Raw genomic sequence first — 27,502 nt, forward strand, 5'->3', positions numbered from 1 at the left:
TGTGTTCACAGATTTTAGTTTGAAGGTTTCTTTTTTATAGTATGATTTTCCTATCGAATCCCCAGGTATCATCTCCCACTTGGATCTCTATTTTGTCGACAAGATTACAAGAGGCGAAAGCTTGGTCAATGTTAGATTTAAAATCATGTTTAGAACTGACACGAGTAATAAAATTGTTATCAAGCAAAAAAAGATTGCTTTTACCAACACTGTGATCAAGTCTTTCACCGGTCTTGTCTGTATCTTGACAATTCCAACTCTAACTATGCTAATTAAAATGGCCTATGAAAATAGTATAGATATTGGGTTCAACTAAATCAATAATTTGATTCCATTCATCTTGAGATAAAGTTAAGATATCCCTAGATAAAATTAGTTTAGCCTGGTCAAGTACTAACTCTGAGTGAACACCTCAGTGTATGCCTAATTATTTTTTTGACTCCCATTTTGATTGTTCTGGATTTAGTATTGCTTTGGAATGTAAAAATAATCATTCCTCTCCTGAGTTAGATGTTATTGATTTCAAAATCCTTGAGGCTCTACCGATTCAATTTAATCTAATTTTGCTAGATATTTTTAACGGGATGTATAATACGTCCTACTATCCATTTGAATGGAGGAAAGTGTTCTTTTAATTTATTGACAAACCAAATTGACAGTATCAGACCTATAACTCCTACGTCTTGCGTTTGCAAGTTATTTGAAACGCTTGTTAAAAACCGGTTGCAATAGTAGGCTGAACATAATGGCATTTTTCATCACAGGCAATCTAGCTTCCGAAGAGGGAAATCTTGTTATAATAAATTATCTAATCTCAAACTAACTATTTAAAATGCTTTTTTGAGTGAGGAGAGTATTTGCGGCTTTCTTAGGTGTTTAATAACGTTGACAGTGACATTCTTCTTTCCAAACGTGCAAAAATTAGTGTGTCTGACAAAACAAATCAAATTTATCAAACATTTAACTAAAGAAAATGCTTCTTTGTTTCGTATTATCAATAAGGGTGTCCCTCAGGGAGGAGTTTTAAGTCCTCTTTTATATTTACTGTAAGTATCTGAAATTGTTAATAATATTCCTGGGAATGTCGAAATTTCTTAATTTTTCGATGATATAGCTTTATTTGTTAGCTCTAATTCGATTAGGAAAGGACCTTCAAAAATTGAAAAAGCTATTGAAATTATCAGATCTAATCTCTTCGATCTTGAACTAGAACTCGTTCCTCATAAGACAGGATTAGTTCATTGCCATAAGAGGAAAATACAACCTAGGAATTTTAATATTAAGGTTAATGATATTATTAAATCAAGTGCTAGTGCAAGCTTTCTTGGAATTTTCGTTGACTATGACATTTCCTTTGACACTCATTTATGCGAAACACTTAAAAAAAGTAATAAATCTTAAAACATTGTAAAATTTTTGTGTGGTACTTGGTGGGGTGCTGACCCTGAAATGTTATTAATTTTGTCTAGGAGTTTTGTTCGATCCATGTTGGACTATGGGTGTTTTATATACATGCCGACTCAGAAAGCAAAAGCGGATAAAATATAAAAAATTCAACTCTCTGCTATTAGACGTGCATCGGAGTACAGAATATTTACTCCAAAAAATATTCTTCTTGCTGAGTCCAAGCTTACATTCATCCGGGAAAGGGCAAATCTCCTATGTAACATGTTTGTAACAAAAATTGCAATGAGCTCATGTTCTATGCTATCGAATAAAATTTTCGAATTCAAAAAAACATGCTCCAAACATAAAAATAAAAAAAAATCTATTCTTAGACAGTGTGTTGAGGCTCTTCCTGACCATAATTTTATCGTGTTTGATCAATTTCAGAAGTCTCAAATTGTCCATCGAATGTCTCTATCCTCGACATAGACACCCACTAAGAACGGGTTTTGACTAAGTCCTATCTCAAATATTTTTTTCACTGATCATTAATAATATATCAATACCAGCTAAAACTCACCTGTTGGTATCGTAACAGTTGCTATAGTACCCGCTACTATGATAAATATCACTATATGATCTTTTTATCTATGGGAAAAAATCAGCAACAAAAAAAATTTTTTTAAAAATGTATGTATTTGTTGAGAATTGATTAATTCTCAGTTTGAATTTGCTAGCTGACAGGAACTTCGGTGGCCATCTTGGGACTGGATCGATAACCAATCGACCAAATAATCAATATTTCTTAATCTAGTCATTCATTTGACTAATTTTCAGTGTCCATTTTGACTAATGAAGTTCCTGTCGCCATTCTTTCAATATTTTCGTTCACGTGTACACGCCATTCTAATGCTTTTCGGACAATCTTGAAGTTTTGAGTCAGTCATTAGTGCTAGTACTATTCTAAATCACCAGAAACATTCAAGCTTCATTCTACAATCAAAATCAACTAACATTTCAAGATATTTCATAGTAAATTCAAAAAATTTCATTAAATTCATTTTGCATTGCATTGATAGGTTAACTCCACGTGCACAATCATATTCTTGCTCAACTCGAAAAGCGTGCTGAGCTCGTGTGGGAGGTCAATAATACCGAACACACCGAGTTGAGTGCTTTTTAGACCTTCAATTAAAATTCAGTAATTACAATTGACATTCAGTGATTTCTAAAGACGTTCATTTCTTGTATTCAGTGACAAAAGTTGTACAGTGTATGTTGTGTATCTGTTAGTGCTGAAAATAAAGATTCTATATTTTTTATAACACCTGACTTCCGTTTGCTCTGTTCTGGCACAATCATCCCTATCCTTGAACGGTTAGGTTAATTCAAAAGTTGAGATTTTCTCAACAGTATTTCTCAAGAAAAGTTTGAATTTCTTAGTATCAGGAGAATGAAATGAAAAGAATTAATGTGGTTATAAATAATTGGAGAAAATGGCATATAGTACATTCGATAGTTAATTTATGGTTACAGTTAATATGTCGTAAATCCCAGCGGTAAGATGTTAATGAAAATATAACGTTGGTAATGCAATAAATAGAGATTATTACACAAAAAATATGCATTCTATAAAACACATAAAAATTACGTCCTATAGAGCAAAAATGTTTTCTAATAATCAATATAATAATTGATTGAAAATTCATAACAATATTTTCTATTGTTAAAAAATGTATGTTTTACTTTTCTGTTAGTCTGCAGAGCCAGTTTTTGATTTCTTTATGAAGAAAAAAATTCAATATAAAAATGTCTTTTCAAAAGAGAGAAAAATATGATATTTCAATGAGACATTTTTGAATGCAAAAAACATAATTTATAACAATTTTAAATATTTTCTAAATGCACAAACTGAATAAAATACAAAACTTTCTTACATACAAAATTCATCTATCGTACATCCAGAGAAATGTTCAATATTTGTTCTGAAGAACTCGGAAAAGTAATCTGAAACGTTGTCGTAATTGGAACATACTTTTTCAGAAAGATTCAGAGTCAATCAGAAGGAAAAATTTAGAAATATAGAGTTTTCAGAGTGATTCTGAATAAATAAACGATAATCAGGAAAATAAAAAGTGAAATTTTTGAGATTTTCAAAGAGTTTCAGAGTAAATCAAAATTAAATATAGAATTTAAATTTTAACATTTCAGGATATTTAAGAAACATGCGCTAGTAAATTTTATGGGTTCTTAAATTTTTACAGTTGTGTTTATTAAAAATTTTTCTCGACATTTATTGAAAATTGTTGAAGACATTTTGATTTTTGTACTACTTCAGTTCAAATTTTGCTAAGATTTGTGACTTTCAACAAGATTACAGTGAAAAAACCATAATTTTTGTTGAAATTTTTTCTCTGTGTAGGTACAACTGACCAATTGAGATCGGACTCCTAATCGTATGTTTACGGCCTCGGGCTAGCTGCGGGTATTCCCGTGCCTTTTTCAAAATGTCTGACAGCAACTTTAAACCAACATTAGATAACCAGCAATTAAGTCGCTTTCAGCACATCTAAGATTCTTTATTTGGCTGAGCTAATATCTTTCATGATCTAGACTACCAGTTAGTCTATTGATTCACATTATTAGAGTATAATCTTTTTTTAGGTAAATCTAAATGATTTACACAATTTATGAATTCATCAATTAAAATGTATGTAATGGATTTTATGCTTGTAAAGCATTTGAGTAAAAGTATTTAAAAATAATCTACTTGAATACTTTCAAGGTATTTGTATTTATATACAAATTTTTTTTTATTTCGCAAATGCATTATCAAAACTTTCGATGATTTTTTCTATCTGATAACAATTTATAAACAGTTAAACTCAACAGAATTTATAATGAAGAAAAAATCATTCAGAAAGTTGTTATAACACAAATATATCCTCAGATAGAAAATCCCGAGCTAAGTATTTGTAGTTGTATCTAAAAATTAATAATAATTTAAAATTATTTAGACTTGAATTAAATAGGGATGAGGAAAATGCCTAAAAAAATTTTCATTATAATTGAAACTTAATAATATGTTTATTTTTTCGAATCAAGATGGTGGATATAATACTAAATCCATCCATTATGTAAATACAACGAAATTTTTGTTTCTCTTGTAGTCTGCTAAAAATCGTCATGATAGTGCCAAATTTATTTGTAAGAACTTCATTTGAAACCCACAGTTGTAAGAATCACATCCTTTCAAAACACTATTTTTCGGGGCAATAAATATTCGTAGCAATACATAATTTATAGAAATATAAGGGTCAATAAAGTACGTTTTTCGTTATTTTATATGATCAGGATTCTGTGAAATGCGGTATTCTACATTATTCATGATAATAGACGCTAGGGATTTTAAATTTTTCAGTCTATTACTAATTCAGGATAAGTTTGAACAGAGAAGTTTAAAAAAAGGAAGAAGAATTCTAAACGATTCTTCATCAGTAATCTGAAGTTAAATAATCAAAAGATTATGATGGATGAATTTTTATCATTAGTTATAGCGACAATTAACTTTGACTTAGATATAAATTTTTTTACTAACCTACAACCAAAAGTTGTTTGAATGAATGTTACTATCCCTGTGACGAAAATCATCGTTGAAATTATATAACTACGAGTAGGATCATCTTCTGCCATGCATAAAGCAGGTGTTAAAATGAACGGAATAGATACGATTGCTCCAATCATTGTCAAATAATGCTACAACAGTAATACAACGATAATTAATATTAAAAATAGTAATAACATCACAAATTATAGTTAACAGAATATCTGGATAACTCCCTAATTTAGAACACTCAAAAATATTTATCATCATTTGAATTTTAGAATAATTCTGAAAATCATACTGAATTTTGCTGTTTTTTTTTCGAAAAATGCCATGGATAGTTTTGGCGAATTCTCGGCATCAGATTTACGTAAAGTTTTTCGAAGAAATTTTTCGCCAGTCATCTTATAACAAAAATACTATGCAGAGACTATACACGTGGTTATTATCCGCTGTTTGAGAATTAAATATAAGCTCTTATCTTATTACTAGTAGGAAAAATAATCTAACATACTAATCAATATGACAATATAAATGTTTATTGTAAATCTTTGATAGTTTTTATTGAAAATAAGAAGACACGATCTCGAGGGATAAAGTTTCGATAATATTTTATGCAAAAAATATTAACAAGCAACACTCAAAAATAGAAAAAAAAATACATCCTAAACTTACTCAGTAATTTATGTATAAGGTATGTTAAATATATTTTTTTTAGAAAAAGGTGAGATCTATATCCCGATACTCTGTAAAGACTTTGTGATTTAACCCATGGTGACGAAAAGTGAGATTTGATTTCGATACAATACACAATAATAGCAGGGCAATTAACAGAAATACAGATACAGTTCACGAGTGACGCCCCACGTTACACCCAGGGTCAACAATGGGTTGTACATTGGTTACATTGCTTTTTAGAAATACAACCAATGTAAAAATAATTTAAATTAAATTTCATTTTCAATGTTTAAGATTACATTGCTTCAACATTGTATCTTTTGCATAATTCCCTTTTCTGTAGTAGCAATGCCAATTCAATGTTATCAAGGAAAAGAAAGAAGCAATGTAAAAATGATAAAAGCAATGTAATCATAATACAATGAAAAAAATAAAAATAAATTTAGAACTACATTGGTATTGACATTAGTTATATTGCTTTTTTTTATTTTTGGTGTTCCCTTTCGGTCACCCATCCATATATTTACCGGCTTAAATGTTGTTTGACTTGAAGATCGCGCGTACCGATTGTCACTGTGTTACATTGATTTATAATTTTTTTTCTTATTTTCTGTTAATAAACAGTTGAATTTTATGAACAACAGTTAAAATATTGTTAACAATAAATTACCATTGTTACGGGATATTTAATTAAATAAATATGAAAACAATAATCATCCGTTAACGATGTTCGTTTTTGACATTGGTTATATTACTAGAAACTATTATCAATGTAACCAATGTAAACTCAAGATCTACATATAAAACCTTAATAATCTTACTCTTACATTGCTAATATTGCTATATATTAATTTAACATTGCTTATACCATTTTCGATGTAAGAATGATCTTAGCAATGTAAAATAAAATTTTTTAGCAATGTATCCAATGTAAAAGTTATGTTATAACAATGTAATCAATGTAAGACCCATTGAAATTATTCGACTCGGGAATCTGCAATGCAGCTAATGTGAATTAACGATTTGTCTTTAAATCTTTAGAAAATCCTGTACATACATTGCTAAAATTACTTTATATTTTTTCGATATTAGTTACATCGCTGCAGATGATTAGCAATGTAACCAATATAAACTCAAGACTATAAATGAAGTTTTTAATAACCTTATTTTTACATTGGTAGTATTGTTATATATTAATTTGACATTGCTTAAATTATTTTTATTGGAACTATAAGCTTACCAATGTAAAATAAAATTTTTCAGCAATGTATCCAATATAAAATAAATATTATAGCAATGTAACCGATGTTAAAATCAAAAAAATTTTTCGACTCGGGTCCCTTCAGCAAGAAGTATAGAAAATAAATAAACTTTTTCCTTCTTGAGCGACGAGCGATAAGTATAACCTCAAATTACCCTCTCTACAAGTGAGAAAAGTGAAATACCCTCCACGAAGTTGGAGATTCGAATCACATGATAAAAGCGGAATTCTTTATCGCATGCCTAGCCAAAGAATGATATTCCGCCATAACAGTTAAAAAGTGGGAAAATTAGTTATATTACAAATTTTTCGGGTATTTATCATGAAAGTAAAAAATTAATATAATGACAATAATGACAAAACCGATTTTAAGTGATAGTAAGGATAAGTAAGGTAGATGTCCCTTATTCCGGTGTAGTACATAATTACGGGAATTTTCAATCTTGACCATAAAATAAGATTTTATAACGGACCTAATGTCTCCAGAAATTGTTTTGAGCTTCGAAAACGATCGGTCATGGTCGTACCACGCTTCAGCCATATTTATTGTAGATGAGTGTAAGGTGACAGCACGGTGATCTTAAAAATTTTTTAATTAATAGGTAAGTTGTTTACATTTTTTTGCGTAATATTATTAATGGATATGGATGCATTTGACACTTTCTATTAATTATTATTTTTAATAAAAACGAGTGGTTTTCTGATTCCCGCAATTATGTTCATAAATTTGTTTATGGTTAACCTTATTACGGGAATATAACATAATTAAGAAAAACATGAACGAGTTGTTTTTAATTTTCCCATTCAATTGGAAATGAAACTATTTTTATATTTTATATTAATAGAATCGGTAGATATTACAGATTGTTGTGATGCAATTACGGGATGGGTTTTTTTTAATTTTTTAATCATGTCCCGTAATAAACTCCATAAGTTTTTATTCATGTACCTCATTCCGGGAGCATAACAAAAAATGATATGAAAGTTTTGTTTATTGATTGTTTTTTAATTTTTTAAATCATTCAATGAAATAATTGAATTGGAAATAATTCAAAATTATTTACAGAGTGAGTAAATTTAACTATTTGTTTATTTTTACAGAATAATATGGCTAGAAAAAAATACACGGCCGAAACCTTCAAAAAAGCTGTAGAAGAGATAAACTCTGGAGCATTGTCGATCTACAAAGCTTCACTAGTTTACAATTTTCCTAGTCAAACATTATATGATAAATTTCGCAAGAAATACAAGAAACAAAACTCTGCAGGAGCTCCAACAGTACTCACAATGAATAAAGAAACTATCATTATTGAGTGGATAATGTTGATGGCTAGAATGGGTTTTCCAATAACCAAAGACTTACTAATACATTCTGTGCATAAATTAATATTGAAGCTTAACTGACAAAATAATTTTAAAAATGGACTGCCTGGTCGTCACTGGTTTGAAGGTTTTCTCAAAAGACATCCTGACATCAGTAAGCGAGTTTGTCAGAGTTTAACAACAGCACGCGTCGCTGCAACTGAAGAAAAAATGGAAGCATGGTTTCTACGAGTGCAACAATATTTCGAAGACAATAATCTCTTAGATGTCTTAAAGAATCCATCAAGAATATTTAACTGCGACGAATCAGCTTTTTATTTAAATCCAAAAGTTCAAGCTGTTCTGGCTAAAACAGGCACAAAAGCTGTATACTATAAAGCAGGAAATGACAAGAAAGAATGTCTCACACTGTTGCTTAGTGCATCTGCAGCTGGAAAATTAATGCCTATTTTAGCATTGTTTCCATACAAAAGAATATCAGCAACTTTGATTGCAAAATATCCAACAACCTGGTGTATTGGTAAAAGCGAAAATGGCTGGATGACACGCGAAAATTTTTATGAATATATAGCGAATATTTTCAATCCATTTTTAATAAAAAAAAAAATACAGAAACCAGTGGCATTGTTTTTAGATGGGCATGTTTCTCATTTATCTCTCCACTTATGTCAATTTTAGGAAGACAATGGAATAATTTTAATCGCTTTATTGCCTAATGCTACTCACGCTTTGCAACCAATGGATGTAGCAGTTTTTCATAGTCTAAAGAACGCTTGGAGTAAAGATGTTTATTCCTGGCGTATAGAAAATAATGGTAATCGTATGAAACGAGAAGAGTTTGGGCCGATCCTCGAAAAATTTATAGAGCGTACACTGAAGGACGAAATAATAAAGAATAGATTCCGTAAATGTGGGCTTCACCCATTTGGTACAAATGCTATTGATTATAGTCGGTTTATATCCTCTTCTACTAATTCCAGTCTTGAAACAAGTATTCCATCCAATATTAACTCAACTCCACAAGGTGCTATTAATTTCCTTACAGAATTCGAAAATAGAAAAATTACGAGCGTTCGAAGAATATCCTGCAGAATGGGAAGGAGATATAGAAGATCAAAATTTGTATTACTTTTGGAAAAACATTAAAGAAATTTATGGAAATCAATGTTCTACTATTGATGTTAATTCAGATTCAATGCAATTAAGTGATTCTACAATAAATGCAAATAATTGTACCCTTACAGATATAAATTTAGATTGGCCGAATGATGATATTTCAGTGCTAGAAATGGTCATAAATGAAGATAACACTTTGATACCTTTTTCTACTTCAACAACTACAAATAATATGAACAAAGCTATTGGAAATGAACCTAGTGAAATAAACCCGACAGGTACATCAGAATTTATCTCTCATGATGAAAAATGTTTCAACACAGTGCAAGATCCTGAATATCATGAAAGAATACAATATGAAGTTAATGATAATATAATTGGAATTGAACATAATACCACAATAAACAATGGTGTAAACATCGAAGAAAATGGTGTAGCTCCAAGTTCTACAGGACAATATTTGAGTTCAAGTGATTCAATGGGGACTAAGACGCCTCCATTACAAATAATTTCTAAAGAAACACAAAACAAACCTCAGTCTGAGATAGTCGAAGTACACAATTTAAATAATGGACCACCATCACATTTTCTGTCTCCATTTAAAGATGTTTTCTTCTAGCCAGAAACTCTAATATCTAGTAAAAATAAGAAAAATATTAAAAAGAAAATAACTCCAACGATTGCGTCACATGACGATTATATTAATTATCAAAAAGGTTTAGATCAAGAAAAACAGGATAAGGTTACAAAAACTGAACAACGGAAGAAAGAGCGAGAAGAGAAAAAAATTAATCAATTAGTAGCACAAAAAACTAAGAAAGGTGAAAAAGGAAAGAAAGTAAAGAATTTAAGAAAACTGAAGGAAGAAACTGAAATTGAAAACTTAGATGAAGAAGAAACAAACCAAAAAGAGGAGGACAATAACAACAACTTATGCAAAAGTTCAATCTCATCAGGAGATTATGTAGTTGTAATTTACGAAGAGGAAAAATTTCCTGGGCAAGTGCTTTGAATAATCAACAAAAAAAATGATCAAAAATATGTGATAAGAACGATGACTACGAGTGGCTTTGTCAATGGACAAGTTAATTGGCGTTGGCCTGATAAGGACGACGTTTTAGATTATGATGTCAATTACGTATTAAAAAAAATCAATCCTCCTGTTCCAGTAAACAGAAGAGGCGTTTTTTCTGTACCTGATTTCAATTAATTTATAAGCATCCTAACTTAATAATTGCTTTACTATGGTCATGTTATAAAATTTGAAGAAGTTTATATTCAGTTTATAGAAGATTTAAAATTATTTAATCTTTGAAGAATATCTATTCTCAATCTTAAGATATTTATTATCTAATATTGATAGGTTTCAATATTGCCAAATATGAGTTAATATTCTTTTCTTTGAAAAAAATACCATTATTAATTGTGTTTTTGAAAAAAGCTTAACATTTTTATTTAATTTTAAATTTCATGTATTAATTCTTTTTCTATTGGAGTTTTGTAGACATAAAAGTTAAATAAATTTAATTTTATCAAATAAAATATATCTTAATCATTCACGTATATAACTTGAAAGTGTATTATTTATTTTTATTCATTCATTGTTTAATGCAAAAATGTATTCTACAAAGATATCACGGAATTATGTACATCTTGTCCCGGAATTAGGTTGTTAGAAAATTTTTATCACGGAATTAGAGACAACAATGCTTACCGAAAATTAACGATTAACATTAAATTAAAAATTAAAAACTAAAATACAAAAAAAACGTTCTACGCTAATTTTGCGAAACTACTTTATATAATAATTCAATTTTCATTATTAGAATTTTTGTAAGTGATTTATAAATCAACTTTAACCTACGATATCTCTAAACATCCCGTAATATGGGACATCTACCTTATTACTTAGCTTTTAAGTCAAGATTTTATAAAAATTAAACTTCAGAAGAAAGGATACTAAGATTGCGTTGTCTATTATAGAACCACAAAAACTTTTGACGCTTAGTCTATTTTAATCTTGGAAATTATTGCAATAGGTGGAAACGTATCGAACCTTTAACTGTTTCGGCTTTCTGTAAATACATTTGTTGCCGATGATTTGGATTTTACGCTCGGTATTTCTGGCATTTATCTGAATTTTTTCAGTGATACTCTAAAAGCATTATCAGTTTCTTCTTCATTGATATCTAGTTCAGTGGCCGTAATTTTAAGCTCTATATTACTGAAGAGCGATTGTTCAGTAATGATAAAAATTTTTTGACGACAAATTGTTATAAAAGTGATTTTTTTTGTCAACTTTCCGCCCCTATATATTTTGTATATAAGGGCATCTTTTAATGCCAATCTGAAGGCAGATTAGATTTATCATCTCCTCAAAAATGGCTATCGCACTTTTTAAAAACTTTTTATTTTCAGCTCCGAAAAAACAAAAAACTCTATTCTTATAACTTTTACCCTTACTTTAAAGGTAAAGTTATAACTATGGGCAATTACAATGCACAGTGAACTTCCATATCATTATTTGAAAAATATAAAGCAATGTTTTTCACTAATTTTCAAGCAATTTTTGTAAACAATTTTTATAAACATTTGTCGAAAATGCTAATTGAAGAATGATTACAATAAAAATTTTAATAGCATGTTGTGTAATGTAAAAAAGCGATTCTAAACATGCCTTAATTACTTCGATTTTTTCTGACTGTAATTTATATTTTTTTCTCTGGAAAGCCCGAAACATTGGTTTTCTAAGTCCGCGTTTAAAGCGTTGTACTTTTTTACCTGTTTCAGATAAACGGGTGCTTTGCGAGATTTTTCGTAGAAAATCCGACTCCCTACAAAAATAATATCTTTAATTTTTACCCTATTTATCACCGTTCTCGCTACGTAAGCAATGGAAGGGAAAAAAGGCATGGATTAAAAGTTTAAAATTGTTTGAATAATAGTAATAGTTTATTCTGAGTGAAAACATTTGGCACAAATGCTCTCCTCAGAGACTTTTATAACAATCCGTCGTCAAAAAATTTGTGTCTTCATTGAACAAATATTCCTTAGATATTTTTTTTGGCTACTAGACTAATCTGCATTCTTCATACGAAAATGACCGTTTACTGCTGTGTTTTTCTTAAAGGTATTTATTCAACATAAATCCAAATTTGGTGCTTTTCACACCAATCCTAATTGCTAAGAACGGACATACACTTGCTCAGCGTTTACGTTACTTATATATTCATTCCTGGTTGCATTTATTATGTATTTCTGAGTGTTGCAATTTGATAATTTGTACTGAAAATCTGAAAAAATTCAAGTGTTTGATGATAGATCACTTCAAGTGTTTAATGATTAAACACCTAAGTGTTTACAATATCGAACACCATAAATAAACTAAGCATTTTGGTAAATGGCAAAGAGCGTTTAAAAATCGACTACAATATTACTATAGTTCGTTTATGATGTTTAAAATTGCTCATCTTTCAAATGTTTAGTTTTTAAACACTTGGTTTTGCAGTGCATAAATAGTAGTAGACCTAAATAAAGTAGCTCACTGACTAGCGTGACCCATTAGATCCCTTCTACGGGCATGATGAATTACGTTTATCATACCTGTGTTATATAAAAATATTTATTAATATTCCTAATTAAAAATTTTCTTATTATCCATACCTGTAGAGCCATAAATAAGCAAAGATACCATGGAGGCACATCATCGATGCTATAAGTCAAAGTACTTCCTCGATTATCTTCTTGTTTATCAATTATCCCTGAGTTATTTACGGTTCGTTCCTCCGACCGATTAACGGTTTCATTTGGCTAAATAGAGAATAACAGCCATCTGTAGTAGACGTTTAATTATTTTTCCATAAAATAGAGTTAGAAATTTATTGAAAACTTATATGAATTTGTATGTTTACTATACATCTTGAATAATTATTCTCCTTTTATTCTTGTTATCATGTATTCAAGAAATATGTTAATGAAATAAATCAAGTTATACATAGGTGGGAAACATCGCACTAGATATTAAATAACAATTTACGTAACAACAAAGGGAATGTACGCCAATCATAAAAAAACTGAGTAAAACTTGTTTGCTTAATTATTTTATAGATTAATACTACCTCGTGTTACAAATGTATCAATGTGTCTATTGCCACAAATAATATTTTTAATTTGGAATAATATTGTGAACGACTGAATAAAATTCTGAGATAATAAAAGCGTAATATCAACAGTCCGCAAAATGTCAATATATAAAAAAATTAATTAAACGATAAATCGAAAAATTAAATTGATGCTTTTCTAAAAGTTTTAAGGCTGATCAATAAATGTATTATTCATGTAACTTACTATATAAGAAAGCTCCATACCAATTTTCGTAAAACTCATAAAGAAATAAACAATTATTCTTGGAATCTGGATCACTGAGACTCTCACCTTAAAATAGTTTAATTGTCATATATTGAAATTATATTATATTAACTTGAGTAAATTAAAAAAGAATACAATATATACTACATACTAAATTATTAAAACAAGTATTAACTATTTATTGCAAATTTTTAGATTCAATTTATCTCTTACTTAGTGTGTCTATTTTAAGAAATTTTTCTTTGACTTACTGTATACTAACAGAATAAACAAGAAATAAATTATTACACTGTCGTTTCACTATTCAAACTCCTTTATTTGATTACTTATATTGAACCTTAAATCTTCAACTTAAACTCAGATTTTATCATTCATCTTTAATGCATTGTTTATTGCTGACACTAAATTTTTAATTTGAAAAATTAAACTTCTAGTTCCGATTACGGTCGGACGATTTAACACTATAAGCAATGCTAATGATAGGTTAGAATTATATCGAATTGATAGTTTTTATTTCAATTGATGTGAGTCACATATTAAAACAATGATATAAAAACAAATCATCTTATTGCGTCACATATCATGTCCGACATGAGAATAAAGATGCAGAGAAGGAGAAATTCTTCAAGGACGTGGAGGTAAAACGTCTGAATATGAATATACAAATGTTCTTACATATATGTTAATTGGCAGAAACCGGCATGTTCCATTGTACATAAAGAATATGAGTATTAATAAATTAACAAATATTTAACTTTTATTAATTTATGTATGTGTGTCCATTTTTCAATATATGTGTCTGTATGTAAAAACGTATTGAAAAGTTATTATAAAAAGGTCAATTTGCAAAATTTAAAGTTTTATGATATTTATGTGTTTTAAAGTATCGAGATATGCACTAATTAAGTTTAAAAAGACGTCTAGATGTGTGTACGTCCATATGTTAGATTTTTTTTTATAATCTTTCAGGAATGGATAGTTTTATCGGCGTTAAGGCGCTTCGAGCGGAAAAATATAGATATATAAAGTATATGAACTTTTGTGCACTAGTTTTAGGCAAATAAATAAATAAAATAAGGAAATATTGACATGAAAATATTCGCGCAACAACAATCTATGGAATGAAACGAGATGAGGACGATTGGTTGAAGAATAAGCAAAATACCCGAAATTAAAAGTCTAAAGCGATTTGACAAATTGTTTCTCATATTTCTAACTCCTACTTGTTTACATATAGCCAACCAAAATCTGTCAACATAATAAAATAAAAAAGAAAAACTCGTTGTAAACGAAAAACCCTTAACATATAAAGAATTTTTCATCATTCAGAATTCTAGGAAATTCCAATTTTTTTTTCTAATTTTCAGAATTTTTTACACAGGTAAGTGCAAGAAATGCTGAATGTGTATTCAGAAATTTATGAGAAAACATTCAGTCATTTAACAGTAAATTGGCAATTTTCATACATTTCATTGCTCACGGAGTATGCTGGTGAATAATTACTTGCAATAACTTAACAATTACTTATGGCAACTCAACCATAACGTACAATCAAAATTCACTGGTAACTAGATACTTCTGCTTCTCAAATTCACATGTGTATTTTTTCACGGGGGCTCACAGGTTCGAGTCTACTATAGAAAAGAACTTTAACGTGGAATGTGATTTTTTTCTGGACTACTGATATGCACGTATTATGTATTTTTTCTCTTTAAAGGTGTCAATATGTGAACCATATGCTTAACCTTAGAGACTTTAAGTTCCTCTTTTTAGTCCTAGCCATTCGACCAATAGACAGGGATGAGAGGATCTTCGATAGAGAAAGTGAAAACCTGTGTTTCATATAGAAACAATAACAAAATTTATTAAATGAAAATTATTGAAAAATTATAATAACAATTGAAACGTTACCGACAGATGATTTCTTTAACTCATCTCGAGATGTATCATGGTTAATTCGTCCTTAGTTAATACTTCAGTCAGCGCAGTATTCACTTTTACTCGCGAATTAATTGAAAAATAATTTAACGATCCAATAAACTTCATAAAAAAATTGACAAACTTTAAAATATTATCAATACTATGTTCAAGACAAATAAGACTTACAATTTTAAGAGATGTTCCACGACGATCTAATCTCGATCTTACTTTTTCAACAACTGATTGATGCATCAAACCTTACGTATTTATTTAGGCGAATGTGACATAATTAGAAGTCCTTTGCTTCAGGTGCGCACAAGTCCCTTCGCATGGTCCTTTTCTTTTTTGGAAAGCTAACGCTCTTCTTACGTTACGTACTCTTTTTTTAAAGTTTTATTGCTTTTTCACCACGTGGGTTTTACAAAAGCAATAAAATGATTTCCTCAACTATTCTTCGGAATCTTTTCTATTTTAACGAAATCCTTAAGTTTGATATACACTCATCCCCCCCCCGCGTTAGACAGAAGTGCGAGTGACAAAATTTAATCAAGTACGACGTTTTTAAAATCAAATATTTACAATAAGATTAGTTACCCTTTTATAACTATTTTACAATGTTTCGAAGACCTTTCGGTAGCTCGTTGGTGGCTTTTTTGACATCCTTCTGAAAATTAGTTAAAGTTGAGTTGCCCAATTTTGCGGAAAGTTATTCACTTGACAAATACTCGAGTTTTCATTTCTGCTCTTTGATTATCTATATCTGGATAGAATGGAGAACTAGTTCTAGCTGTTGTACCATCTTCTCCGCATTCAACGTTTATATCCAACATCTTCACATTTGGCAAAAAATATTCATTTGAATTATCTTTTGCTGAATGAACCAATAAGTATATTATTAAGTCCCAGAGAGCTCCTATTAATTTCAATGACCATTTGTGTACGGTATAAGTGTGTAACCATGTACAATGGTATCTACTATTAGTTTACATATGTTCAGGACCATAAACACATCAATGAATCCTGTACTGATAATCTCAAGTTGAACAAATCCTCCCCAGGTCTTCTCCTAGGCATTCTTAGCTATTTTTTAGCGATTCCTAATCCAGCATATTATAAATTGACGGCTTATCTAATATTGATCCTCTTGTTGCCTTTTCTGTAATTGTTTCTAATACTGCTGCCTATTCCCTGGCGAACATTATCTGATTCCTTATGGTTTCTAAATCCGCAACTTGCCAAATGAACGAGATTTTTGTATTTTTCGAGTAATTCTTGAGTCTGGTTTTAGACTCATTGGTGGTAATGTTTCGACCGGTTTTGGCATAAACTTATACCATGTCTGTCAAATTCTATAAAATTGTAATAGTGGCGAATTAAAAAGAATTTTTGCTGCCTGATTTGTGATTATATGAGTTTTTGGTGAGAAGAAAAAACTTTGATTGTTTCTTAATATTGGTATTCTGTTGTAACAAGTTTCTGTACATTGAATCTTTACTTCAACTGGAACACATTGTACAATATCAATAACTTATCCGACCAAGATTGCGATAAATCCAGGTCCTTTCATGAATCTATAGGCGAATAAATCGGGCTGGGTTGATGCAATAGCTAGGCTGTTCTGTAGAGTCTTTTTCTCCAGCTTACACTCATGCATCATTACATCATAATATAATATTTGGAGCTGACAAGCTTTTACTTGACCGAGTGAAGTTCCAATAACCATGAAAAGTTTTGGATGCTCAGTCTCTAATAATTTGAGACCGCATGAGTCCTCAGCTCTAATTACAGCTAATGGAAATGTAGTATCTGTCGCCTGAACTGTATAAATTGTTTCTTTTTCAGTTTCTTATTTTTGAGCTAACCCTTTATATAATGTTGAATATGTAGCCATAGAACAATATCTACGCGCTAATTGATCCCAGAAAGTATGTCCTCGTTCAGGATGTACACATCTACATTTAAAACTAGGAGGTAAATAAATTTGATTAAAATCCGTTTTTATTCGGGCTATTACTGATCATAAACTAACACCAACAGTGCCCATTACTACTACAGAATTCCATGTACCATATTAGACATAATCCATGTACGTGTTATCCGCACCCGAAACATGAGAATGCATTCTACAATAATCGACAATTCTACTTATTTTAATTTTACAGTGTTTTATTTCAACACGATCATATTCATTAATTTGCAGTAAGAAAAGGTTTACCTTTGTTATTTGTACGTTTTCGTCTTCGACATTGCATTTCTCAACGTCTAATAGAGATATCTATACTGTAAAAATAAAATAAAGAAGAAAAGTAATTTCGATAATCGGGATCCTTCTCCTTGGTTATTCGTTTTTTTGACTTCTTTAATTGTTTTTAAGCATTAGACATCGTGATTTTCGACTTTTTTAATCTATCAGAATGAACTATTTTCGGTTTATTTTAAATTACGATTTTCAAATTTCCATTCAGATATATCTCTAAAACTTCAAATGATCCATCATAATAATCACCTAATTCATTAGGCTTTGGACCTTTTTCTAAGAAAACATTATCCCCTATATGTAACTCGATAGGTTTCGTCTTTCTATCATAATATTTCTTTGACGTTTCTTTTCCGAGTAGAATTTATTTTAGGCATGCCTAAATACTTATCGGGCCCTTATTGAGAATTGAATGGGTTAGCGTAAATTAGGCATTCCCAACCTATGCTTGATAAATTTATTTTTAGGATGAAATAAAATTTTCCCAATTTCGCACTTCCCAATAACTTCCCAATTACAACCTTATGAACTTAACTAAAACGATATCGTAGTTCGTCATTTATTAGAAAATGTTTATCAGGTCCGCATTAAGCTAACAAAAATTACATCTAAATTAGGCACATATTACATTATCCTCATTAAAATGTTTGAAGAACGAATAAAGACGTTGTAAGGATGAATTCAAAATAAATTTGTCACAATATAAAGGATTTACATTAAATTAAGTATTTTCTTCAAATTCCAAAAACAAAGTATTGTAATAATAAAAATACCTTTGGATATTCTTTTTCTTTAAACAATAGTTCATTGTTATTATAAAGAATAGTTTTTAATTGAATGAATAGCCGAGTGGGTAATGGCATTGGTCTCAGATCCGTGCAAGGTAGCAATCGTAGGTTCAAATCCACCAAGGTACAAATTCGATCATATATATTTTCGCGGAAATTTAATTAAAATATGTTTAATAATCAGTATTTCATTTCAATAGACACTAGCGTTATATTCCTAATGTGGGCCTAGTGTGGTATCCCATTGGGTGCCTGACTTGAATTTAGGAAATTCGAATTGGGTGCGAACTCTTTCCCAAAAATAAATTTTACTCGGGTTGGAATCTACTAGATTTTCGCAAGCTAATTTACATATGTTCGTTAATCTTTTCACTAAATCTATTATATAATTTTCATGCATTAGTAGACGATTTAAGTTATGCAACGGTTTATTTTTCGGAACACGTGCTACTTTTCTAAAGACAAGTTCATAAGGTGTAAATTTTGTACCTTCATAAACATTCGTATTACATGGTGGAACTAATTAGAAAATATTAATTATGAAATCGAAATCCAAGCAATCAATAAAACGAATAATTGATTTCTATTCTTGGGTGTTCTATGCACAACATTTTGTCACAGTGACTGTAATTAAAATTTTTAATTATATGCTTTCAACTTATGCCTTTCAGAGAAGCAAAATTTTCATTATTTACATACATGCTGCGGTAAGCTGTATGAACTTTTTGAACCCGAAAAATGAAACTGAATGTATATTTCATATAAAAATAATGTTTTAAATAATTAATATTGCATCTCTCAATAATGAGAATACTCGTTTGAGCAAGTATTATTGATATTTACTTAGTAATTATAATTCCGAATATACCCGCTAAATTTAAAAATAATATGGTATACTCGGATTAGATGGCGTACCCGTTTCCGAGTATACATCATATAAATTCTGGAACAGGTAATAGTACTCGCATGGAGAATATAATAAGGAGGCCGCACTGACGTTGGGGAAGTAGGCAAAATGAGTATCAAAAAGTAGAGTTGTAGAGTAGTACACAGAAACGCAACAAGCAGCGCTGGCATCAGGAAGCGTCGAAAAAAAAAGAAGAGAGGGCATATAAGGCGGAGCATCATAATTGAGAGGAGAAGGAACATAAAGACAGAAAGTGGTTCCCTCTGAGGGACCGAAATCGAAGCAAAATGAAAAACTAATAGAATTGAATTTAATACAAAATAATTTGAAATCAACTCCCTGCGTAGAAAAAAAAATTGTTCAGAAAAGTAATTTAAGAAAAACAAGAAATTGACGATTGCGAACATCAATAAAAAAAAATGGAATTTTAATGACTATATTGAATATTGGAAGGGACAGTTAGCGAACGCTGATTTGACCTTTTGGCGTCCAGCGTTTCGTCTCGCTGTACTTTTGAAGGAGACGCTCTTATGAAAAAATTCCCAACTCATCGATTAAATTAACAATACTCGACTATTGAACATTTGTATTTGTTAATAAAGAAAAGAAATACATTTCTATGACTATTTTGAATATCTAAAGGGACAGATAGCGAGCGCTGCTTTGACCTTTTAGCGTCCAGCCATTCCGTCTTGCTGTACTTTTGAATAAAATGATTAAAAACCGTGAATCGACCTTGCGGGTAATTATGAGAGCATCAATTTTAGAGAAGAAGGTACAGAAACCATGCTTTTTCACCTTCTAAAATCTGTAACTTTTTTCAATATCAATATTATAAAATAATGTACAATCGTGAATAGATCTTGCGGGCAATCATGAGAGCATGAATTATATAGAAAAAGGTACAGAAAATATAATTGCTCACATTATTGCCCGCGAGGTCGATTCGCGGTTTCATTTTAATTGGACAGGATTATAGATCAGGCTGTTCCCTATTAGTCTGCAAATTTTTATTCCTTAATAGTGATGTTGAAGAAAGTTACAAATTTTAGAAGCTACAAAAATCATGTTTTCTGTACCTTCTTCTCTAGGCTATCTGGCCTCAACTGATGTGGGCGGATCTACCACTGTCGCGCTTTAATTTTCTTATCCCTCTCTCTTTTTCTATTCTCCCACTTGTTTCAATTTTTCTGACGCTTCTCGACATCAGCGCTGCCCGTAGAATTTAGGAGAACTATCCACCAACTCTACTTTCAGTATAGTCGGACTGAGAAGAGAGTTCCTCAGAAGCTCTTCACAGCTTTTAGATTGTGTCCAAAGATATTTGACTAGTTTGGGAAGGACAACTCCATTCAAAAATAACAGGCCTGGCAAATATTGGTACAATACTTTAATGAAACGTCATGAGAATTTGAGCATAAGAGTGGCTCAAAATTTAACGTCTACCAGAGCATCAGTCACTGAAGAAGAACTTACAAAGTAGTTTGTTTATGTTGAACTATACTTGAAAAGGAAAAATTTATTACACGCCAAAAAAAGAAGTTTTAAAACGAATATCCAAAGGCTGGGGTGTAGGCAATTCGGATTGCGGTTGGATGGATGGACCAAGTTTTTACAGTTACATTACAAATGTGTTTTTTAAATGGTTGAAACAAAATAAATATACATTTCCAATTATTTTATATGTAGATGGTCATGTATCGCATCTTACATTGCCTTTATATAAATTTTGTCGAAAAACCTAAATCGAACTGATAGCATTATACCCTAATGCCACTCATATAATTCAACCACTTAATGTGGCATTATTTTACACATTGAAAGACGTGTCTCGAACAACTTTAAGACAGTGGAAAATTGATAACAATGTGGTCAATTTTAAAAAAAGTATGTTTGCTGAAGTTCTTAATTTGGCTTTAGAAAGTTCTGATTTTTCATCATCAATTAGAAATGGATTTAAGGCTCGTGCGTTATTCCCATTTAATCCTGACGCAGTAAACTATAATATTTTAAAAAAGAAAAAAAGTTCACGTGCTACTTCTGCAGATAATAAAACTGTTATTGATAATGAAAGTGTCAAAATTAATGAAAACCAAAAGCTTTTGTTATTACTTGAAAGAACGTTCATTTCTCCTAAAAGTTTAGAACTATTTTAAAAAAGAGAAGAAAGATTAAAAAAGAAAAAGAGCAAAAAATCGATAAAGATTTGAAACAAGCAAAAAGGAATTAATGGAAATAAACAAAAAATAAACTCAGAAATTAAAAAAATTAAAAATCTATTAAATTAGAACCTTCCAACGTTGAAGGCTGGTTTAGAAAGCATTGACAAATTAATAATAGCTCAAGAAATGCAAGCATTATTACAAAAAATGCAAATAAAACAAAAGGATTTTTAAAAATAAATGTTTCAACTTAATTTAATTAGAATGTTAATGTTATTCTTAAATTGTATAAATTACATTAATAAAATTTCAATTAAAATTTGTGAATTAATCGCTTGTTACAAAATGAATAAATTTTTTTTTTTCAAATTAATATTTATTTTCTTTAATAAATAAATTCATAAATTCATTAAAATTAATAGCTCATTTAAAACTTGAAAAATTTGCAAATGACTTAAAATGATTGAATTACTTGTATGTTTTGCACAAAAAATTATTTCATTCAGTTCCGAGTTTACCTGCCTATTTTATCCGAGTACATCTGTCAACAGATAATACGTATTCCGTGTATAGAAAGTAAATGCACTTTTTTTAATGTACGTTATTTTAAAAGCAGAACGTATACAGAAACAATAATATACGGTAGATCGTTTAAATTTTCTAATTTCACGCTCATGATTAGTACTCGATTTCCGTTTCCTACTCGGAAGTCAACGTCACCGGACGCTTTTGAAGTGTCTTTGACCCCGTGTCAATTTAGTGAGATACATTCGAGTTGTCCTGTTCATTGTATTTTTTAGCTTCAAAACGCCAACAACTAGAAATGTCATGACCAGATTTTTTACAAAATTTGGTCATAAAATTTGGATTTATAAAACAATTTTTAGCAGTATGTCCAGTTTTATTACATAGCTGACAATTTTTTTTTAATTATTATTGTTTATTTTTCGACAATTTTTCTTTATATGACCGGGCTTATTACATGAATGACAAATAACTTTTGGCTTTACTTGAGTATTATTATTTGAACTTTTATCTTGATCACTATTTTGTTTATTAGTTACAAACTTGACAGGTGTTTTTTAACCTTCTTTTTTTTCAATTTTTGCACTATTTGGGTCTTTACAAATTTCTTTTCACGCAATTAATCGTCTTTTTATTTCTATTGCTTTTTCTAAGCTCAGTGACGATGTCACATCGAGACATTCGTTGATCTATTTTATTTCTTAAATTTTGAACTGAACATTGGGCTACGGCTTTATCAGTATTGTCTCTATAAATTTGTATTTCATTCACAGTAGCAGTCGAATTATTTATTTTAAAACATTCTACTATTTCTTTTGTTTTTTTTCGTAATCTGTTGACAAAATCTACTATTAGTAGCCCTCGTGAACTGTAGACCCGAGAATGCCAGGATCGAATCTTACCATCAGCAGAATTTTTTCGGAGTTTTCAATTAGTTTTATTTCAGCTATATATTTAAGTATTAAATCCGTATAAACAAAAAACCTCTGGAGCGAATTGAAATTTCCTTTTCTTTAAACTGATTTTTTTATGGCAATACGTTTACCCTTTATTTAATAGGGAGTTCTGACTTTTTCAACAACTGACTGATGCATCAAACCTTACGTATTTATTTAGGCGAATGTGACATAATTAGAAGTCCTTTGCTTCAGGTGCGCACAAGTCCCTTCGCATGGTCCTTTTCTTTTTTGGAAAGCTAACGCTCTTCTTACGTTACGTACTCTTTTTTTAAAGTTTTATTGCTTTTTCACCACGTGGGTTTTACAAAAGCAATAAAATGTCTAAAAAATGGTTTTCTCAACTATTCTTCGGAAAGAATTTTCTATTTTAACAAAATCTTAGGAAAACTCAAAAAAAAACTTAAGTAATAATCATTAACCTCAGTCCTTAAGTTTTATTGCTATTTATTTTCAGCTTCTCTCAAAATATATTTTAAATAATTATGTAAAATAATTGATATACACTCAGACATTACACACGTATTCGGATGCAATACAATAATAGTAATAATAAAAGACTCATAATAATGAATTGATCTATCTAATCGCATATGCTTATAAAGAGTTTCATCGAATTTTAATGCTTACCCAGAAGAGATAAAGCTGTATAAAGACCTTTTGAGACTATATGTGACCATGTGAGATTCTATATAATTGTATTTAATTCTATGATTTTATTTCTTTAATCAAGTTCTACAGAGGCCAGTTATATATGATCGTATGGAATCTTATATGATTATATGGAACATTTTTATTTAGAAATGAGAAAAGTTAAAATATAAATTGATTCGGGACAAATTACTTTACATTATTAATAATGAATAATTCTATTTTTTTATGTATATTATAATAAGAAATAATATTAAATTTTCTACAAAGAAGTATTTTATCTTTTTACTGTAGGACTAACTACTTGCGAGATGAAAAAAGAACCTAAACAATAAAAGTAATCGACTGCTTCTGTTTAAACTCGTCTTTATTTCCTTTTGTCGCATTCTTTATCTAAATGGTCCGGAGTAGATATCTCAATTAGTTTTGAAGATATCGTTAACGAAAAAAATGAACCGAACCCTGTGCGCACAAACGTATCCTGTTTCAACGTTCCTATTAAGAAAGGTAAATCCTATAGGCTTTTCTAAAATTTAAATAAGAAATACCATATTTGAATAGGAAAAGTTAAGAAATCTCTGCACTCAAAAAATGTCTCATAGGATTATTCAAACCTAAATAGGAATTTAAACGGTAATCGCAAAACTCAAGGTTTCAGCACTTTTCTATTGACACAACTTGATGATGATCAAAAAACGAAGTTAGCGATTTTATAAAAAGTAAATGGTTTTTGTAGGAAATAAAAGTAGAAATTTGAATAAAAAACTGGGTGATAAAATAGAATAAGACGATTGAGAACAATCAATAATTTTCCAGCGGGATGTTTTTCTTTTTTTTAAGCCGAAATTTCTTTATGTGAAGAGTTATTTAGCATGATCAAATAATACAGTAATACACAAGGATTGAGCGCATTAAACTCACGGAGGTCCGTAAAGAGAAGACAGCTGGAATGGCTTGGAGAAGATCTGTTAACAATTTTAACCAAGTCGTCTGCATTTTCATTTCCTCCGATTCTATTATGTGATGGGGCTCAAAAAAATTTTATATTGTTATCATTATTTGTTAGAGTGAAGAACTGATTGTACTTTTTAGTGATTTTGAGGATAGAAGGATTTATTCTAACGTCATACTTAGGACTTTATAAACTTGTAATTGCACTTGGAGAGTCAGTGCAAATTTCAAAGTTTTTATTAGGGTTAGCTAAGGTTATGTCCATTGCTTTAGTAATTGTGAAAAATTCAGCAGTATACCTGCGCATTAAAACAGGCACGGGGCTACACGTAACGATTTCCCTATACCGTCTTATAGAAAATCACACAGCATTTATGTCCGGTACTCTACCTGTCATATTTCGACTTTGCAGCCCTAGGGACAGGGCTTGAAATTTAGCCTCCCGTAGTACCAACTTTATCCGATTTGGTCGGTGGTCGCTAACGCGTCTTGCACTCGGCGTGTTCGGAGTGTCCATAATCCATATATGTAATACTCCTATATTGCTATTCGGTATAGGGAGGGAAACTTAAGCATAACGGTGCAGACATATATGCGTTTGTCAAACTTATTATACGCTGTGACTTGTGCGTATGATCGTGAATAGAGCATGCGCATTAGATAGCATTTCAATTTGTACAAGGGATGAGAAAGTGTCCTTTGCAAATAGGATAGCGTCATTTTGCATATAAAATAGCGTCTGTTTTACATGCTACATCCAATTTTTTATGTATTTTAATTGACCTCATTAATAAGTATAGTATTTAAATATTGAAATTTTTTATTTATATTTAATTTCCAAGCCATTTCAACATCAATTCAATTTTAATAATTATTATTATTTTTATAAATATTTACGTGTACAAATAAACTCACGTGTAGCCCGCGTGTTCGTGAAGTGTGTTCACTAAGAGGTTATTTATATTTTTTTTTTACTACCAAGTGATTTTAATTATTCGTTTATACAAATAAATAATATATTATTTGAATAATAAGTACCTGTGAGTGTAGTTTTGTGCATAACATTAAGAAAAATGGGCCTGACATGCTATATATGCCGACGCAAAGCATCAAAAGGTGATCGAATTTCTTTACACAAGTAAGTTTAATTGGGTGTATTTAATTTTTTTATTATATAATATTATAATATAAATTCGTTATCGAGACATTTAATTTTACATATTAGTAAAAGAAAGTTAGAGAAACGAATATGTTCATTGGAGGAAATAGTTGCACACTTAAAAAAAAAAGAATATGGTGACTGATGTAACTGGAGAAGCTTTGCTGGTATAGTATAATTTTTAATTATTTTAATAGTATACATTACAGAAACAGGATGTTATAATGTCTATATTATAGGGCGTTACCGATACATCTGACCATTTATATGCCAAGAACAAACGCTCAAGAAACGCAAATAGAATAAACCTGCAAATAGCACATACATCGCAACGATAAAGTGTAACTATGAGCAGCGAGATTCTTTTGTAATTATATTTTACACTAATATAAAAATTATAAAGCTGACATTGAAATATTTGTATTTAACAGACTATGATAACAGGTGATAATGAGACTCCGTTCAAGGCTAAAGTGAAGGGAGAGTACACCCCAAAAATCTGGAATTATGCCATGACGCTGCATTTTTACTCATTAAAAGCGTATAATTACGTGAGAAAAATGTTTAATAATAATTTACCGAATCCATCTACTGTGAGAGCATGGTATCGTGCAGTTAATGGGTCCCCGGGATTGACAGTTGAAGCATTAGAAGCTATTAAATTGCGAACTCAAAAGAAGATCGTTGTAACTAATTTAGTTATAGATGAAATGTCTATTCGTGAACAATTGATTTATCAGCAAGGACGTTTTCATGGTTGCGTTGACTTCGGAGATGACCATGATTATCAAAATGATAATGCAGTACATGCAACCAATGCATTAGTCTTTATGGCTGTTGCATTAAATGATAGTTGGAAAGTCCCAATAGGCTATTTTTCAATTCGTTTACTGGATAGTAAGGAAAGAGCTAATTTGATAAAGTTAGCACTAAAGGAATTGCATGAAATAGATTGAAAAGTTCATTCAATAACGTTTCGATGGAGCTGCATCAAACATTAGCATGTGTAGTAATCTAGGTGCTAATTAATATATGGTCCAAACTTTAAACCTTACTTTATTAATCCTTTTTTAAATGAAACGTGATATATTTTTTATGATTTATGTCATATGATTAAATTAGTACATAATACGTTAGGCAATTTAAAAGTATTAAAAACTGCTGACGAAGATGAAGTGGATTGGAGTTATATTTAATAGTTATTTAAATTACAGACAGAAGAAGGCTTAAGATTAGCCAATAAACTAACAAACAAACATATTTTTTATGTATCAAAATTATAAGATGAATGTTAAATTGGCAATGCAAACATTGAGTAACAGTATATATTGTTCTTTACTTTTTTTTAAAAATATCAATAATGACAAGGTACAACAAGTATTTTACAAGTATTGTAAACAGTAAATTGTAAAAATAAATTCTCCAAGAACACCCTGAATATTCCATTAAATGATGCAAATGTAGACAAATTCAAATATGCAGCAAAAAAT

General features: G+C 30.1%; 2 protein-coding genes across 6 annotated transcripts in view; one reads left to right on the plus strand and one right to left on the minus strand.

Moving 5' to 3' along the window:
- LOC118070765 (solute carrier family 23 member 2) overlaps window positions 1-14,255 on the minus strand; it is a 33,230-nt gene extending 18,975 nt beyond the window's left edge. For 2 of the 5 annotated variants that reach the window (XM_035089576.1, XM_035089572.1), the window contains exons 1-4: window positions 13,988-14,255; window positions 13,716-13,802; window positions 13,032-13,178; window positions 4,985-5,142 (exon numbers count right to left, since the gene is read on the minus strand). In XM_035089576.1, the coding sequence (XP_034945467.1) occupies window positions 4,985-5,142; window positions 13,032-13,178; window positions 13,716-13,754 (344 nt within the window). In that variant the 5' untranslated portion in view covers window positions 13,755-13,802; window positions 13,988-14,255. Of the gene's footprint in view, window positions 1-4,984; window positions 5,143-13,031; window positions 13,201-13,715; window positions 13,803-13,987 lie in introns of all 5 variants that reach the window. The other 3 variants (XM_035089573.1, XM_035089574.1, XM_035089575.1) reach the window with 3 other exon arrangements.
- An 11,891-nt stretch (window positions 14,256-26,146) lies between these two features.
- Window positions 26,147-26,968, plus strand: LOC118070744 (uncharacterized). Its single transcript, XM_035089529.1, has 2 exons — window positions 26,147-26,179; window positions 26,444-26,968. The coding sequence occupies exons 1-2, from the start codon at window positions 26,147-26,149 to the stop codon at window positions 26,966-26,968; spliced, it is 558 nt and encodes a 185-aa protein (XP_034945420.1).
- Window positions 26,969-27,502: the final 534 nt, after the last annotated feature.

The sequence above is a fragment of the Chelonus insularis genome, unplaced genomic scaffold (genome assembly GCF_013357705.1).
Source record: "Chelonus insularis isolate UGA/USDA-ARS -01 unplaced genomic scaffold, ASM1335770v1 contig_67_pilon, whole genome shotgun sequence".
Taxonomy (NCBI): domain Eukaryota; kingdom Metazoa; phylum Arthropoda; class Insecta; order Hymenoptera; family Braconidae; genus Chelonus; species Chelonus insularis.